General features: G+C 43.0%; 1 protein-coding gene across 1 annotated transcript; it reads right to left on the bottom strand.

The window, feature by feature from the left end:
- Positions 1 to 13,181: 13,181 nt before the first annotated feature.
- PDE12 (phosphodiesterase 12) lies at positions 13,182 to 16,632 on the bottom strand (the record flags this gene model as incomplete). Its single annotated transcript, XM_044656799.1, has 3 exons — positions 13,182 to 13,624; positions 13,743 to 13,821; positions 15,916 to 16,632. Coding segments are annotated over 3 exons (1,239 nt in total), but the record flags the coding sequence as incomplete, so codon positions are not given.
- Positions 16,633 to 16,639: the final 7 nt, after the last annotated feature.

The following is a 16,639-nucleotide window of genomic DNA, read 5'->3' as shown; positions in this document are numbered from 1 at the left end:
AGATTAAAATTTTAGAAAGTCATAATAAATTCCCCCAAATGCGGATTTGTGAGTCTTTGCTGATAATAATCAAGCCAAGTCACTAAGTACTTATTAAGCACTGACTGTGTGCTAGGCCTTGCACTAATGGTTTAGGGATTCAAAGAAAGGCCCAAAGTAGTCCCTACTCTATAGTAGCACACATTCTAATAGAGGAGACAAACATGCCCACAGCCAGGTAGACAAACTAGGATGAATTGAAGATAATTTTCAAGGGAAGGCACTACAATTAAGAGAGATTAATCAGAAAAATTGTGTGGGCCTTCATAAAGTTTTACTCTGATGCTTTAGCCTGACTTGAGAGTCAAGTGTTGCCTCCATGCTGAAAGATAATGCCAAACTGGGCTTAAGTTCTAGCCACTTTTGAACCAAGTTGCAGTCTTGGAAAACGGGCTTGTTGAAGGATTTACAGTGTATTTTCCAGAAGGAACAGCCTATGTAAATGTAAAAAACTTCATTTGGTTATTGAAAAGATGAAGAATTTGTTAGCAATAACAGTTTATGGTGGCACTGAGTGCTGAGGTGGGGTCTGGCCATTGGGGAGAGCTCCCAGATCCTTGACATTTCCCGTTTCGATAACAAAGTGCACGCCAATCATTTCTCAGCACATAATGTAGTCAACATTGGCTTACGGTCAGCTATTCACAGGAATTCCAAAAGCCCTATACCTGGAAGGGGGATTATTTGTAGGATTCGATATCTTGCCTGTTGTGTTTAGCTGAGAGGCTTTGACTTCCACATCTTGGAATGATACATCAAGAGCTAGAGGGGATGTGGATTTACTTCCAGATTGTTATAAAATCAGATCTGAACCACTAAGGAAGAATGTTGGTGGAAATCTGGGTTAAGTATAACAGTAACTTCACGGGTTGGGGTTGGTGGGTTACTCAGTTTCAGAGAGTGTTGGGGGGAAACCCCCAAACTTGCTGATTATGAAAGCAGGAGCTAATGGAGGGCCACGGCTGTGGGGTTTTGGTTTGTGAGTTTTTGTGGCTTGACCAAAAGAAATGCCTTCCATGGTCAGCCCAGATTAGGCTGCATTGTTGGAAAATCCCTCATTTTTCACATACTGTTGATAACTGTTCAATCATAGGTTGGCTTTGCATATGCTTTGGGGATTTTTGCCAAGGCTGATAGTTTTGGTGTCTTATGTAAATTATATTGACAGATAAACATCAGAATTTAATTGGGTGCTAAAAGAAAAGGCACATTTTTTAAAAATAAAAAATTTGACTCAAATCCACCATTAAATGGGTCTTATCTCTGTATGAAGGGTTCATTTTTACAAAACTATTTTAATGATGTTTGGAAAAATCTACCTCCAGCCAGATGTCTTAGAGCTTCTCACTGCTGTAGTTTTGTTTTTTTTAAACATTTTTTAATATTCATTTTTAACATGATTACATGATTCATGCTCCTACTTTCCCCTTCACCCTCCGGTCTCCCCCCATCCATGACCAATGCACATTTCCACTGGTTTTAACATGTGTCATTGCTCAAAACCCATTTTCAAATTGTTGTTAGTTGCATTGGTGTGGTAGTTTTGAATCAAAATCCCCAATCATGTCCACTCAGCCCATGCGTTCAAGCAGTTGTTTTTCTTATATGTTTCTTCTCCTGCAGTCCTTCCTCTGAATGTGGGCAGCGTCTTTACCATAAATCCCTCAGAATTGTCCTGGGTCATTGCATTGCTGCTGGTTCAGAAGTCCATGGCATTCGATTTTACCATAGTATATCAGTCTCTGTGTACAATGTTCTTCTGGCTCTGCTCCTTTCGCTCTGCATCAGTTCTTGGAGGTCTTTCTAGTTCGCCTGGAACTCCTCCAGTTTATTATTCCTTTTAGCACAATAGTATTCCATCACCAGCATATACCACAGTTTGTTCAGCCATTCCCCAATTGAAGGACATCCCCTCCTTTTCCAGTTTTTGCCACCACAAAAAGCGCAGCTATAAATATTTTCGTACAAGTCTGTTTATGATCTCTTTGGGGTACAAACCCAGCAATGGTATGGCTGGATCAAAGGGCAGGCATTTTTTTATAGCCCTTTGGGTATAGTTCCAAATTGCCATTCAGAATGGTTGGATCAGTTCACAGCTCCACCAGCAATGCATTAATGTCCCAATTTTGCCACATCCCCTCCAGCATTCATTACTCTCCCCTTCTTTCATTTTAGCCAATCTGCTAGGTGTGAGGTGATACCTCAGCGTTGTTTTGATTTGCATTTCTCTAATTATTAGAGATTTAGAACACTTTCTCATGTGCTTATTGATACTTTTGATTTCTTTACCTGAAAATTACCTATTCATGTCTCTTGCCCATATATCAATTGGGGAATGGCTTGATTTTTTATACAATTGCTTTAACCCCTTGTATATTTGAGTGATTAGACCCCTGTCAGAGTTTTTTGTTAAAAAGATTTTTTTCCCAATTTGTTGTTTCCCTTCTGATTTTGACTACGTTGTTTTTGTTTGTACAAAAGCTTTTTAGCTTAATATAATCAAAACCATTTAATTTACATTTTGTAATTTTCTCTAACTCTTGCTTGGTTTTAAAATCTTTCCTTTCCCACAGATCTGACAGGTATACTATTTTGTGTTCACTTAACTTATTTATAGTTTCCCTCTTTATATTCAAGTCATTCACCCATTCTGAATTTATCTTGGTGTAGGGTGTGAGATGTTGATCTAGACCTAATCTCTCCCATATTGTTTTCCAAATTTCCCAGCAGTTTTTGTCAAATAGTGGATTCATGTCCCAAAAGTTGGGCTCTTTGGGTTTATCATACACTGTCTTGCTGATGTCATTAACCCCAAGTCTATTCCACTGATCCTCCTTTCTGTCTCTTAGCCAGTACCATATTGTTTTGATGACTGCTGCTTGATAGTAGTTTAATATCTGGTACTGCTAGGCCCCCTTCCTTCACATTTTTTTTTTAACTCTTAGCTTCTCTTTTATAATGGTAATAAATATCAGTCCAAAGGCTAAAGACTGGTAAGAGCTAGGCAGTTGAGGTTAAATGACTTGCCAAGGGTCACACAGTGAAGAAGTGTCTGAGGCAAGATTTGAACCTTGGTTTGGTTAGGTGAATTTTGATTAGGTGAATCAGAGAACCTGAGCTGAAATCCCATCCCTACTTATCATTCGCATGACCTTGGCCAAGACATTTCTCTCTCTGGGCCCATTTCCTCATCTGTAAAATAAAGGGGCTTGGACAAGAAGGCCTTTGCAAAAATTGAAAATGTTGAGCAATGTACCCAGGCTGCCTTCCTGGAGGTGGAGGAAAGAATATTTTTAATTTAAACTCCTAAAAGCACCACTTGTTTCTTTTTAAAATGTCGAGGCATGGAGATTTAACTCCAGACCCTTTTCATGGGAACAGTGAGAAAAGTACAGATGATGGATTTGGTCACTGTCAGTGAGAGGTTTGTGTGACATCCCCTATTATGGGAAACAATTGTTTGGCATAAAATGCTGTCCAAACACAGTTATGGCACAATTTAACTCTTAATATTCCTACGGCTAGTTTTCAAATATTAGGAAAAGTGAACAGAGATTTTGTTCTAACAGTTCCCATTCAGGTGCAGATCCAAGCCTAGAACAGTCATCCACCTTCTCTTCTCCATCTGATTAACAAGCCATTATTTGTTCATAACAGAATCAAGTCTCTGTTGAGCCTTGTTTAGGGGATTATTCTGTTTCTTTGCTGGGAAGTGCCACCATATTTTTAACTTCATGTAATATTTTATTTGAAATTAAAATGGTAAGAAATTTCTTTGTGTGCTGTAATGTCAATCTTGTCCCATAACTTGGATTTTGACTCCAGCAAGTTGTTTACTTTATTTTTGAAAACTTTTTCATCTTCCTTCTTAGGGTCAATACCATGTATCAGTTCCAAGGCAGAAGAGCAGTAAGGACTAGATAATTGGGTCAAGTGACTTGCACAGGGTGACCTAGCTAGGAAATGTCTGAGGCCAGATTTGAACCCAGGGTCTCCCATCTCTAGGCCTGGCTCTATCCAGAGTCCCCTAGCTGCTTCCTTCAAGTTGTTACAAGTACACATGTGTACCCAGATTTTGTTTCTGTGCCATTTTCCTTGTATAAATTTTCATTGTTTTAAACTCCCTACTTTCTTAGTATCAATTCTAAGACAAGAAGAGTGGCAAGGGCAACTGGAGTTGTGACTTACCCAGGGTCACACTCCCCCCCCCCCCCACTTTTTTCATCTCCCTTTTCCCTGAGTTGACGATCTCACTTGGTGATTGCATCGTCCCCCATGGGCTCAGGGACCATATCTGTGATTTTGATATCTAGGCCCAATCTCTCCCCTGTGCTAGTTGTGTATCTCCAGCTGCCTCTGGGACCTCTCAAACATTCTTATCTCATACCCAACATTTCCACCCACAGATCCCACCTTCCAGACTTCCCTTTGAGGTCACTGTCTTTCTCCCACGCACTCGGGCTCTCCACATCCAGTCCATCTCCCAATCCTGCCATTCCTCCCTTCGTAGCCTCTTGGCCCCTTCGCTCCACTCGCATAGCCACCACCCCGGCTCAGGTCGTCTCTTCTCTGGCCCAGGAGCTTTCGATGGGGTCTCTCTGCCTCAGGTCTGCCCTTCGCTCCGCTGCCGAGGTGGTTTTCCCAAAGCCTAGGCCTGACCTCCCCCTCCTGTGCTGGGGGCTCCCTTGGCTCCGGGATCCAATCTAAGCTCCCTTCCTGTCTGCAGTATTTTTATACTTGACGGTTTCATGCAATCTGCAATCATTTCACTGGCCCGCGTGGCTCTCCGTCTTCGCACTGGCCATCCCCCATGCCCAGTAGCCGCTGCCCCCTGAGCCCCTTCAGGGACCCTGGCCTCCTTCAGGGATCTGCTGCAGTCCCACCCAGTGCAGTCAGCCTTTCCCTTGCAGATAACCTTCGTCCCCTCGTGTATCTCCGGTGAAGTACCGTTACTTTCCCCGTTACCCTGAGATCTCGCTGAAGGCAGGGACTGCGCTTTGGCCTTCGTGTCCTCAGCAAGGCCCGGCATGGTTAGCCCTTCATTAATGTTGCTCGAGTGACACCTACGAGGGGAGGGAGAAGGCAAAGAAGAATTATCTCAGGACTGGGCCGAATGGGGCTGTTTAGGACAGAGAAAGGAGGCGATAAAAGGGATTATTCTGATCACGGTCTGCTGCGAGGATTCGATTTCTCTTGTTGCTTGGCCCTAAAAGGCAGAACCAGCCTATGCTGACTCCATGTAAACCAGATGTGTGCCTCAAGAGTATTCTAAAATGGGGGTGGGCTTCCCTGGGGGAGGGAAGGGTGGCCCTTGGAGATGGCGTAGAGGATGACTTGCTCCAGCAGGGCTGGAATGAACGGTGGGCACGAGTTTGAGATTCAGCAAGGAGTGCTTCAAAGGGATGGCGTCTGCGTGGATGTCGTTTGTCTCGGCTTTGGTCTGCTTAGTGGGCCACCAGATACTCTCCCTCTGTCGCTGGTGAGACAGCGGGTGGGTCCCAGACTGAAACCTGAAGGTCTTGTTCAAAGCCCTCATTTTAGAGGAGGAAACCAAGCCCTGAGCAGAGGGAGTAACTGTTCTTAAGGGTCAGAGCCTCAGAATTTGAACTAAAGGCCTCTGACTACAGATGTTTAGACACACGTGGCCCCTGTTTGCAGAAGGATAAAAATGTCTTACATGCCTTTTAGGATGACTTTTCTCAAAAAGGTTTTTATTGTTTTGTGCCATCAACTTTTGTAGACATCACAGACTTGGGTAGGACATATAAATACAGAGCGTAAATAAACTTGAGTCTCCCATAAATAGCTATCGTTATGGATTTACTTGACACTTCATGGCAGCCATTTAGGGAAGGGGAATTAAAAATAACTATGACACTGACATTAGAGAAATTTCATAGGAATTCTACATGCTTACAAAGTTAGCTTTTATTGCCTGTTTAAATTCAAGATGCTAAACCTATGTACACTAGCAGTAAAGAACATTTCACACATACTTCCAAGTACTGGAGTGTATAAGCATTAGCTTTACTCCCTCTATTTTGAGGGAATCAAGTCAGCTTGATTATGCACCCATTTTATCCAAAGATAATTCAAGTGATTAACCCGGAGGCTTTCACACATCAAGTAGTAGAAATCAGGGATTTTACCACAATTCCTAAGTCCTTCATCTGTTTTACTTACTTAACATAAACCCAGACAACTAGGTAAGATTTTGCAAATTCTTTTAAAACCACTTTCTTCAGGAAAGGAAAAAATGCGGAATGAGACAGGCTATTTTTAAATGTTATCATGGTTATAAAATGGAAATAAATCAACAGATTAACAACTTTCGGGATCTTCTGCTTACTTTGAGGGAGGGCACTCTCTCCATAAAGGCCAACACTAGTTTTCCAAGGAAATGTTTTTCTTCGTGTAGTCCAATCAGTGACTGACAAAAGATGGCCATTTCCCTAATTCAATACTGAAGATGGTCTTTCAGAAGCAACAGCCCTTAGTGGGTTTGTATTAGCCATCTTAAAGAGATTAAATTTACTAAATACTTTTATTGTTGTGTAACCCCAGCTATTCTGTTCAACATAATTGCTGCTAATTTTGAGATGTTAAGAACTGACTTTGGAATACATGAGTCAACCTGGCTATTTCCATCAGGACCTCACTTAGCCTCTTACAAGGAATCAAGTGTAAGCTCGAGCTTGTACCATTATCAGTCTTGTAAAATTATAAAAGCTTAGTGGGAGCATTGCTTTCATTCTTCCGTCTCGCTTTTGGATTAATTGCTCCTCTTTTCCTTTACCCATATTAACTCTGAGCCCATTCTTACTCAGGAATGTTGATTTTTATCTACTTATAGGTTTTTGTTTATGATCACTAGACTAGATTTCTTCTGGACCACTAGCACGGAGGCTTCTAAAACTCAGTGGGGATGGAGAAATCAAGGATCTCTTAATAAGCCATAGAAAAAAAATGAACGCAAAGTCTTTTGGGGCAGTGCGTGCCTCTACTGGTGGCGTACCAGGTCTCCAATAGGATACAGTAGGTGCCCAGTACCAGTGTATGATTATATACTGATTTAGGTATTCATTCATCTACCCATGTGGAGCATATTATGGGCATTGCATATTCAGAGAATCAAGAGATTCTTGTTGGAAGGAAGCATAGAAGCCAGCTTCCTTCTTATTTTACAAAGGAGGAAATTGAGCCAATTGAAAATGATTTGCTTACAGTTACAGGGAGTAGATAGCGGAGTGAGACCTGAACCTGTGTCCTCTGATTCCAAATGAATCCCAAATCAATCCAAATAGTAGCAGGCTGGCAAATGCCTAGGCTTGCCTGTACACTCTCAAAATTGACTTCTGCAGAAGAAAACTAACCAATTTGGGACAGAAACAACCCACTTTGACAGATCAAATGGAATGATGAAAATGGTCCAACTTGTGACATTTTCTTGACAGAAATTATCCCCTTTTGAACCTGGCCTCGTGGTTTAATTAACTACCAGTTCTTTGTGACTCAGGCATGTTTCTTCATCTACCAAAGGAGAGGCTTGGGCTAGATGTCCGTGAAGTCTCTTGTATGGTCCATCCTATATTACCCAGAGATGGGCCTGTTTAATGAATGAGAAAAGGAAAGCTGGAACCAAAAGACGAAGCCACTTCCTGTGAATTGTTTGGTAACTGGATCGCTTCATTAGCACCCCTCCTTGAGGATGGGCCATGGAAAGAAGCCCAAGAATTCTCATCAGGCTCTGCTGTTACTTAATAGCTCCCTTGTCAATATTTTATCCTATCTTGGTCTTCATTACTGAGAGTACTAGAAAGCTCTGCTTCGGTGGTAGCAACTGCTGTTAATGTCTGGAAGGCATTCTTAAGTAAATATAAATTAGGAGTGGGGCATCTGGGTGGCCCAGTGGATAGAGAGCCAGGCCTGCAGATGGGAAGGTCCTGGGTTCAAATGTGATACTTCCTAGCTGTGTGACCTTGGGCAAGTCACTTCACCCACCCTTGCCTAGCCCTCACTGCTCTTTTGCCTTGGAATCACACAGTATCAAATCTAAGACAGAAGGTGAGAGTTTAAATATACATCTAAATATATACGCATAAAAATTAGAAGTAAATATTGAAGCAGCTTTGTTTATACTTGCTAATTCTTAAGTCGAATTAGTATTCTTAAGTTAAACCGAGACGAGCACACACATTTCAAAGGTGCCATATATAAAATGTCCAAGTGCTTTTACAAAGCTCAGAGGTGCTACAGAAACATGAATTTTAGTATTGTGAAGAAGGAAATAAATGAAAACTGAAAATGTGTCGCATTTACAACTTAAAATATTATGCGATAATATAGAATTCAATAATGCCTGCCTCACCCCAGAACTCTGAAGATTCAAGGCCTGAAAAATTCACTCGAATCCCTTCCAGTGTTCTCTGTAATGATGTTATCTTAGCCAAGGAAGGTTTCCCCAGCTATCAGCTTTTAGGCAGTTCAATGATACAGAACGAGATCCCCGGATCACCCGTGTGTCCAGATCGGATGGCATGAGCTTGCCCTCAGCTCACACAATTCCACTTTCGTAAAGGCGTCTTTAGGACTAGCCTTATAGTGCGTTCAAGCCAACCTTATCTAGATAGAGCAGACCCAGCTGCCTCTCCTCACCTAGCCCAGGGGAACAGCTAGAATTCTGGGTTTCCTACTCTGGCTCTGAGATGATGGGGAACAACTTTCAGGTACCACCAAAATGCAAGAACTTTGAATTCAGTTGAATCTGTGCTCTCCCTCCTGCAAGAGAAGGAAATGAAGAACTTTGGGAGGATATGCCTGAGCTGGGAATACTAATAATAATATTGAATAAGAACCAAAGAGTAATTGCCAGAAAACTCGACTGCTCTTATTTTCTGGCATTAAATATGAGTGTCCTGGACTTCTCTCAGAATACATTCTGTGATTACCCAGAACATACCCTGTTGCTAAAGAACCTAGAGTTAACTAAAAAGGGTTTGCTTTATGCAAAAAGAACCAGTTTTAGGAGAAAGGCCCCAATTTTATTTTCCATAAACATCAATGATGTTTAAATTCAATCTCATGAGAAATAGTTAATAAATGGGAGCAACTAGGTGGCTCAGCGGATAGAGAGCCAGGCCCAGAGACGGGAGGTTCTGGGTTCCAATATGACCTCAGATACTTCCTAGCTGTGTGACCCTGGGCAGATCCTTTAACCCCCATTGCCTAGCCCTCACCACTCTTCTACCTTAGAACCAATACACAGTATTGATTCTAAGCCTGAAGGTGAGGGCTTAAAAAAAAAGTTGATAACCACGTAACTAGAGTTTACAAGGTGCTACATATTCTGCCATTTGGGCCCAACAACCCCAAGAAGCAGAGCTATAACTGTTGCTGCTTCCCATTTTACAATAATTAAGGTTAAGGGGGAATGACTCAGTCATGGTCTTAACAGTAGGAAGTGTCAGGGGTAAGATTTGATCCTGACTCCAAAGTGATCCTACCCACTCCACCTACTCTTCTGTATTGACACCAATCATTCCAACAGACCCTCTCACGTAGGGACCTAAAATCATGATGACAGATGACAATCGAACTGGCTCTATAAAAATGTTATTTTGGTGTGAGGAGATAAGACCAAATGAAACTATATGAAAAGGATTGCTTTTCTAGAGTGGGAAAATATTTCTGATTCCTTCTTTGGTTTATCCCAACATTTTGCTAGTTTTCCCAATGAGCAGAGATCTATCCTCTCCATTGATTGGAATCATGTGGCAATTGGAATGCTCAAGTACTCCGGATTATGGAGCAGATCTCCCTAGCCTTTTTTTGAGGGAAGCCATGTAATCCTTCCAACATTGAGTTTGTTCTCAATGAAGATAAAGACATGAAGTCGGTCAATAATCATTTATTAAGTGCCTTCTGGGTGCCAGGCACTGTGCTAAGTGCTGGGGATACAAAAAGAAACTTGATGGATGTAAAGTATGTAAATAGTTCACTTGGGCAGGCTTCCTGAGAGCTGGTACTTTAAGATTAACCAAGTCATGGGGCCACATGTCCTCTTTTTCCTCTAGATAGGGAGCAGAGTTGGAAATGATCCCACACTATTTACCCATGTAGTAAAAACAAGTCTAACAACCAATGGAAGAGTAAAAAATCAGAAAACAAGATATGGTTGTCTAGTCCAAGCATGCTTTATGGATGACAAACTATACACAGTTCCAAAAAACAAATGTAAACACATTTTGCAGGTAAAGCGAAATGTCCATTAATGGGTAGATTCAGTGGCTAAGTAACTACCTTAGCTCAGACCTGATTTTAAAGCCTTCGGTTTTCTGCTCTTTTTTTTAGCCATTTGTGAACGAGAGGATCTCCAAACATTTTTAGCAGCCCCACCAAGTGTTTCTATGCTTTCTGTTGAATTACAAGGAACACGATTCCCTTGAAGATACCAGGCTTATGGTTCTTTTTCTCGTAGTGGCATGGGAACAGAATCGCTTGTAGATTGTCTCTGTGCCAATTTCCACCTCTTGTATTCAACCTTCATGTTTTTTCCTCCACCAAAGTTCAGTGGGCTAACCTATACAGCAATTAATTTCTGATGTTCTAAAACCTGGTTTATCCTAGAAAGAACTGCTAGGCTTTCCCCCATTCAATTTAAAAACCATCCTAGAAAAATCAAATTTAGTGGGAATAACACATTTAAAATTTTAAGTTAACATATTTAAGTTACAAACCGTTACTGAACCCTTTTAAATAAGGTATTCTGATTCATTGATGGCAAGACACAATTTTAGTACATATAGAATTTGTCAATCTTCCTATTATAAAGAGCTTTTATTCAACTCCATATGGAAATTCCTGTACCTAGGATAGACTTGGCTTTTCATGAAAATTTCTTATCTTACTGTATTTCTTGCCTATAGCACAATAGCTTGATGGTTTTTTCATAGAAAAACTGAAGAAATCGAGATAAACCATTAGAAAAAAAGCTGAAGATAGAATGCAAATTTTGATCAGAAGAGAACCTCTGAGGACCTTCAGCGGGAAAGCCTTGGTAAGCCAAACCACCATCAGCTCTGCCCTCACTGGAGCTGTTGGACCCCCAGGAAGGTTTACCAGGCTAATTAGGAAGAGAATCCAATCTGCCTGTAACCTATGGACACTTTTGAATGTGGAAAATGTTTGAGATTTCAGGTCACCTGTCAACACACGCTTTAATTCCTCTTGCTTTTAGAAGAGGATGTTTCAGACAATACATTTTTATCTACAGTGATCTATGTTAGGACTATAGGAACTGCCATCTTAAGCTTCTTTCTGCATTCATTTTTATTTAGAAGACAAAGATACAGAAACCTAATTGTACCTTTTCCAACCCCAAGAGATAGGATCTTTGATGATCACAGGTTAAAAACTAGAGATTAGACTACAAAAGTCTATGACCAGTGAGAGGGGTGGGATTTGAACTGATGTTCCACATCATCATTTGATGATGGTTCCACATCTTGCCTTCTTTCCAGTATACCACACTGGTTCTTGGTTATGAGATGCCATAATTTAGATCAAAATGCCACTAAATATCACAATGTGGTGGGGATCTCTCAAAAGTCCCTAGGAAGGGGTTTTGAGGGGAAAGGGCTTTCATATGCTCCCCATGGAATCTGTGACCCCAAATAAGCACTTTCAGCAGGCAGAAAGTGAAGGAACAGAATACCAGTAAACATAAGTAAAAGTGCTTGTTAAGGTTCTAGGCTCAATGGCAAAAGTAGAACCAAGAAATCAAACCATTACATCCACCTGGAGAGAAAAGACATTGGTGTCCTTCTAGCTTCAGGGTAATCAGTACCTTTGACAACAGATAAAATGAAACCTAAGCTAGTAGCTACAACAACAGGCAAAAGCAACTCTAGAGACACAAACATCTAGTTAGAGAAGGGCTTGGCCAGTGCCTTATAATAAATCCTAGAAACAGCAAACAGGCCAGCCAGCCGGCCCGGCCACCCCAACTGAAGTCTCTGGCCCAAATAAAAAGCAAAACATTTGGCTTCATGATTAAGGTTTTGCAAGAGATGAATTCTCTATCTAGTACTTTCCTATAACTCATTTGGCTGTTTAGTTTTATGAACTAGTCTTGGTAATTTCCCCCAAATGTTAAGTAGTCTTGCTACTTTTTTTTGAGTTCTAGAAATTAAGAAAAACCCGCCAGCTACATTTCTAACATCAAAATATTCAATAAATTATGTCCACTTCTGCAGGGCACTCTTAGGGGTTCTACCCTCTATCTGCCCTACCTTAACAGTGGTCTGCAGTCATATTCAAATAAAATTTAAGACCCAACATTCTAGTCACACAGAATTGATGGCTGAGAGTGAAGCTGTTGCATGCCAATAACTATGGAATTCAATCTATTATATATTCTTACAGGTTAAATAGGGAACTTTTACCGATGCTAATTTTTGTTTATAATCTAAAATTTTAAACTGGCCACACCAGGAATGGTTGAAGGAATATACCCACTGGGGGTTATCAAAAACCAAAGCTCTATTAGCTCCTGTGTGTTGGCTGCAAAATTAAAGACAGGTGAGGCAGAAAGTGGGACAGCTGTGGGTCATAATACACTTAGTGTCTTCTTAAAGCTCTGGTTTCCTAAAGTGGCTCCCCCAGAGGGATCAACAGTATTCTTTTCCAATGCTTCAACTCTGGCCACTCTTACTTTTTATCGGGTTACTGCATATTTCCCCTAATTTATAAAAACGTGGTTTATGTTCAAAAGTTATACTAGTCTAGAAATTCCATTAGAATCACTCAGATTTTTTAAAAAGACAAAATAATCTCTTAATTCCTGTTTAAAAATTACTTATTTTAAAAAAGGTCTATGATCCCCCAATTTGTGTCAGTTTTAAATATATGTGTTCTCTTTCCTCTGTAAAGGAAAGAAGGGAGAGGAGGCATGCGGATGTCATGAGCAGTCACAAAATGAAGAACACTGTTTAAAACAGAGCCAGTGGGTCAGAGTGGGGTGAACATTTGTCCAGTCAGTCTGTTCCCCGCCTGTCAAGGCTACAATGTACACCTTGATTCAAGTTATGTCCTAAGTAACCGAATTCCTTGTTTTGATTCAACACTGCCATACCAGGTCCAGTCTACTTCCACTTTAAATCACAAATAAGGGCTATGTGATCAGAGGGGTGGGAAACACTGGGTAAGGCCTGATGGGTGGTAACTTCTTCGTGAGTTGGCATAGGTATCACCTGTTCTACCTCTAAAGCAGTGAAGTCAATGAAAATATAATCTAGACAGCCGTGGAAGCCTCCCACGTAATTAGTGTAGGCAGGTTCACCGCATGCGCTTTTCAGTCTGAAAGGGTGGCTGAGGGACATATTACAGCGCTCCTCTTCCCCATTGGAGGCCCAGTCTTCGTGGTCCTCAGAGATGCTGCCCGTGCTGACAAAACTGTACATTCCTGTGGATGGCGTGCTATTGAAATCCCCACAAAATAAGACGGGGACACCAGGATACAGGTCCTGTGTCACATGTTTAAGGTGTGTCAAGGCTACTGCCATCTGAATGAGCCGAATGTGTCCACCTGTGTGTGACAAAAGATGATAGAGTTAAGTATATTCTATGGGCGGAACAGAAATGACTAAACTTAATATTAAGGATAAGGTTTATGGAAAATACTTGAATGCATCCCAAATACTCACCTCTTGGATGCCAGTAGAGATGAGTGTTTGCAACACATATCTTTTTAGAAGGGTCCTTTGTAGACTGAAGAATGGAAACCTAGAACATAATGCAAGAACGCCTTAGCAAGAGTCTTAGAATTGTTACCAACTTCAGAGTCTGGTCCTGGAATATGCAAGGGATCAACATTTTACTTCATTTACATGGTAATAAACCAAAACAGGGAGCTGAAATCTTGGAATTTAATGGCTGCATCTTAAAAATAAAAAAAGGGGGTAGTAAAGCAGAGGGGCCAGCCTCTACTCTGCTTGGGGGTGGGCCCTAAGTGAGTTATTTCAGCAGCAGCCTTCCAAGCCTCCTACTGATCTTGTAATGTATCTAAGGTAAAGGCAGTTCACACTCTACTGGTGTTCAATTTAGCCAATAAAGCACTCATGGGTTTGATACATGTGTATGCCGCCACATTTGACCAAGAGGGGAACGATCATACTTGCCAAGAATTTATTAGTTCTGAATGAGCATTTCTTTCACCCCCAAATCCCCTCAAAGAATGGGACAGAGGCAGGGTAAGAGCCCTGGACATTTAGGACCTCGTTTTATAAACAAGACTGGGACCTAGAGAGAAGTGTCTTGCCACTGGCCCACAAAACCAGGCAAGATATGAATACAACTTCCCTGACTATTCAACTAGAACAATTTAATCTGATCTCATTAAATGAACCTTCAAATTTAAGGGCTCCTATGAGGCTAAATCTTAGTAGTCAAAATAGTTGATAAACTTCCAGGATTAGGAAGGCTGGCTGTAAGACAAAATCAAATCACTCTGTTCTGTAACGTATTAAGTGTCCTCCCCCCAACCCCCAAATCACACTCATAAATGCATCTACAATGTTTTGATGGGCTAGCTTTACATAGGCAGGATTTCTTCTACTTGCTTCCCAAGGCCTCCAGACATTTGGCTCTTTTCTAGACCATTCGAATTTGTTCTTAATGACAGTGGGAATCGCTTCTGGACCTCTTAGCTAAGATTAAGTGTTAAAAGACAATGAGAACACTTTTCTGGCAAAAAGACTTTTGGAAATATGACTTCCTGGTGGTAATAACCTCCATCTGGTAACTGCTTTGTAAGAGGTACTACAGGTGCCATGATCCACACTTTAGAGAAGATTCAGAGGTTAAGTGAACCTTTTTTTTTTTTTAGTGACATGGTCAACAAAGCTAGTGAGGAAGCTGTCTGGGAAGGATTTACATGAGCTTCCTGGATAACCCTTCTCCTGACCTCTTGAGATCCTTCTTTCCTTTCTTCACCTGAGCTCCACCTGCCCCCCCAAGTTATTAAGAACCCTGTAGAACACTCAAGTCCTTCTATCCAGCCCTATCCACCTTGGAACTTACAGGCCTAAACAGAATTGGCCACCATTTTTTGTGATTTGTGGGGTGGGGGAAGAGAAAGGAGCAGGAGGTGGGAACCTATGATTTCACTGAAGTCTCCCTATAAGTAGCCTCTCAGTGGATGGGCCCCGGACATAGTTTGGCCATTGCTGTCTTGGACAAATGCAGTCTGGCTACTCCTCTAGGCTCCTGGCAGTGCCTGCAGCCAGATGAAGCAACTTGCCCAGAATCACAAAGCCAATGAGCTCTGTATTCATTCAACGGGTTTTTAGCAAGTACCTACCATTTGCCCAGCACTGAGCCATAAGAGATGAACTACAAGAGTTCCTGCCCTTCAAGGAGGTCCATGGAAGACTACAGATGCCCAGCAGAACTAAGAGGCAGTGAGCACCCTTGGCTCCCCACCTCACCTAATCTCCTTGAGGAGCAGGGGCATTTTTTGTTTCTGTATCCCTAACACCAAGTACACCTCTGGGGCAGCTGGGTGCCTTAGTGGCTGTAGAGTCAGCCTGGAGACGGAGGTCCAGGGCTTAAATCTGACCTCAGACACTTCCTGGCTGGGTGACCCTGGGCAAGTCAGTTAATCCCCATTGCCCAGCCCCTCTCTCTCTTCTGCTTTGGAACCAATACTTAGTATGCGTTCTAAGAGGGGGCCGTTTAAGGGTTTAAAAAATTAAGATGATTCATCAACTTTTGTCAAGTCAGAAAAGATAGATGGGGAGGTCATTGGGCCTGGTTAGCATCCTGGTAGAGGCCTAAGCCATGGAGGGCCCTGCGCCGTCCCCTCGGGCTTGCTCTCACCTGCAGGGCCGAGGACCTCTGGAGCACGCGGTCTCGCGCTTGTGGGTAGCGGGCCAGCTGCTCCAGCAGGGGCCCGTGGAGCGGGTCGGTGGCCAGCGCCTGGTGGTAGGCGATGTCGTGCTGCGCCAACAGGCGGAACTTGTCCCTGCGAAAGAAGGTGGCGAGGCCCTCGTGCTGGTGCTGCTTGAGGCGGAAGAGGCCCTGCAGGCCGAAGGCGTCGAGCGCGGGCGCCAGGCTGTCGTGGAACACGGAGCGGTCCACCTCCTGCAGGCACAGCACGTCCGCGCTGTAGCCGCTCAGCTCTTTCTGCAGCAGGTTCAGGCGGTAGTCGAGGCCCAGGGCGTACGGTGCACAGTAAGGGTACAGCACGGCTCTAGAGTGCTCGGTGTGCGCGTAGACATCCGCCAGCACGTTGTACGTCACGGCGCGCACAAGCGCGTCGCCGCTCACGCGCTTCGTGTACAGGTGGCGCTGGTCGAACGTGCACGCGCCGGGGCCGGCCTCCACGGGCCCCGCACTCTCTAACTCGCGGCTAGGGCCCAAGCGCTGCCCATTGCCCGGCGTACAGCGAAGCTTCAACCGCAGCCCAATGTCCGCATTGGAAGGCGTGAAGACGCGCTCGTGCGCGCCACCCACCTCCACCCAGACGGGACCCGCGCTGCTCGCGCCCGCTTCTTCGGAGGCCGGCGCGTCCCCATCGGGCGGAGGCGCGGCAGGGACCGGG

Source organism: Gracilinanus agilis, chromosome 1 (genome assembly GCF_016433145.1).
Source record: "Gracilinanus agilis isolate LMUSP501 chromosome 1, AgileGrace, whole genome shotgun sequence".
In the NCBI taxonomy this organism is placed as follows: domain Eukaryota; kingdom Metazoa; phylum Chordata; class Mammalia; order Didelphimorphia; family Didelphidae; genus Gracilinanus; species Gracilinanus agilis.
Note: the sequence above shows the minus strand (reverse complement) of the source record. Positions and strands in the feature narration are given on the sequence as shown.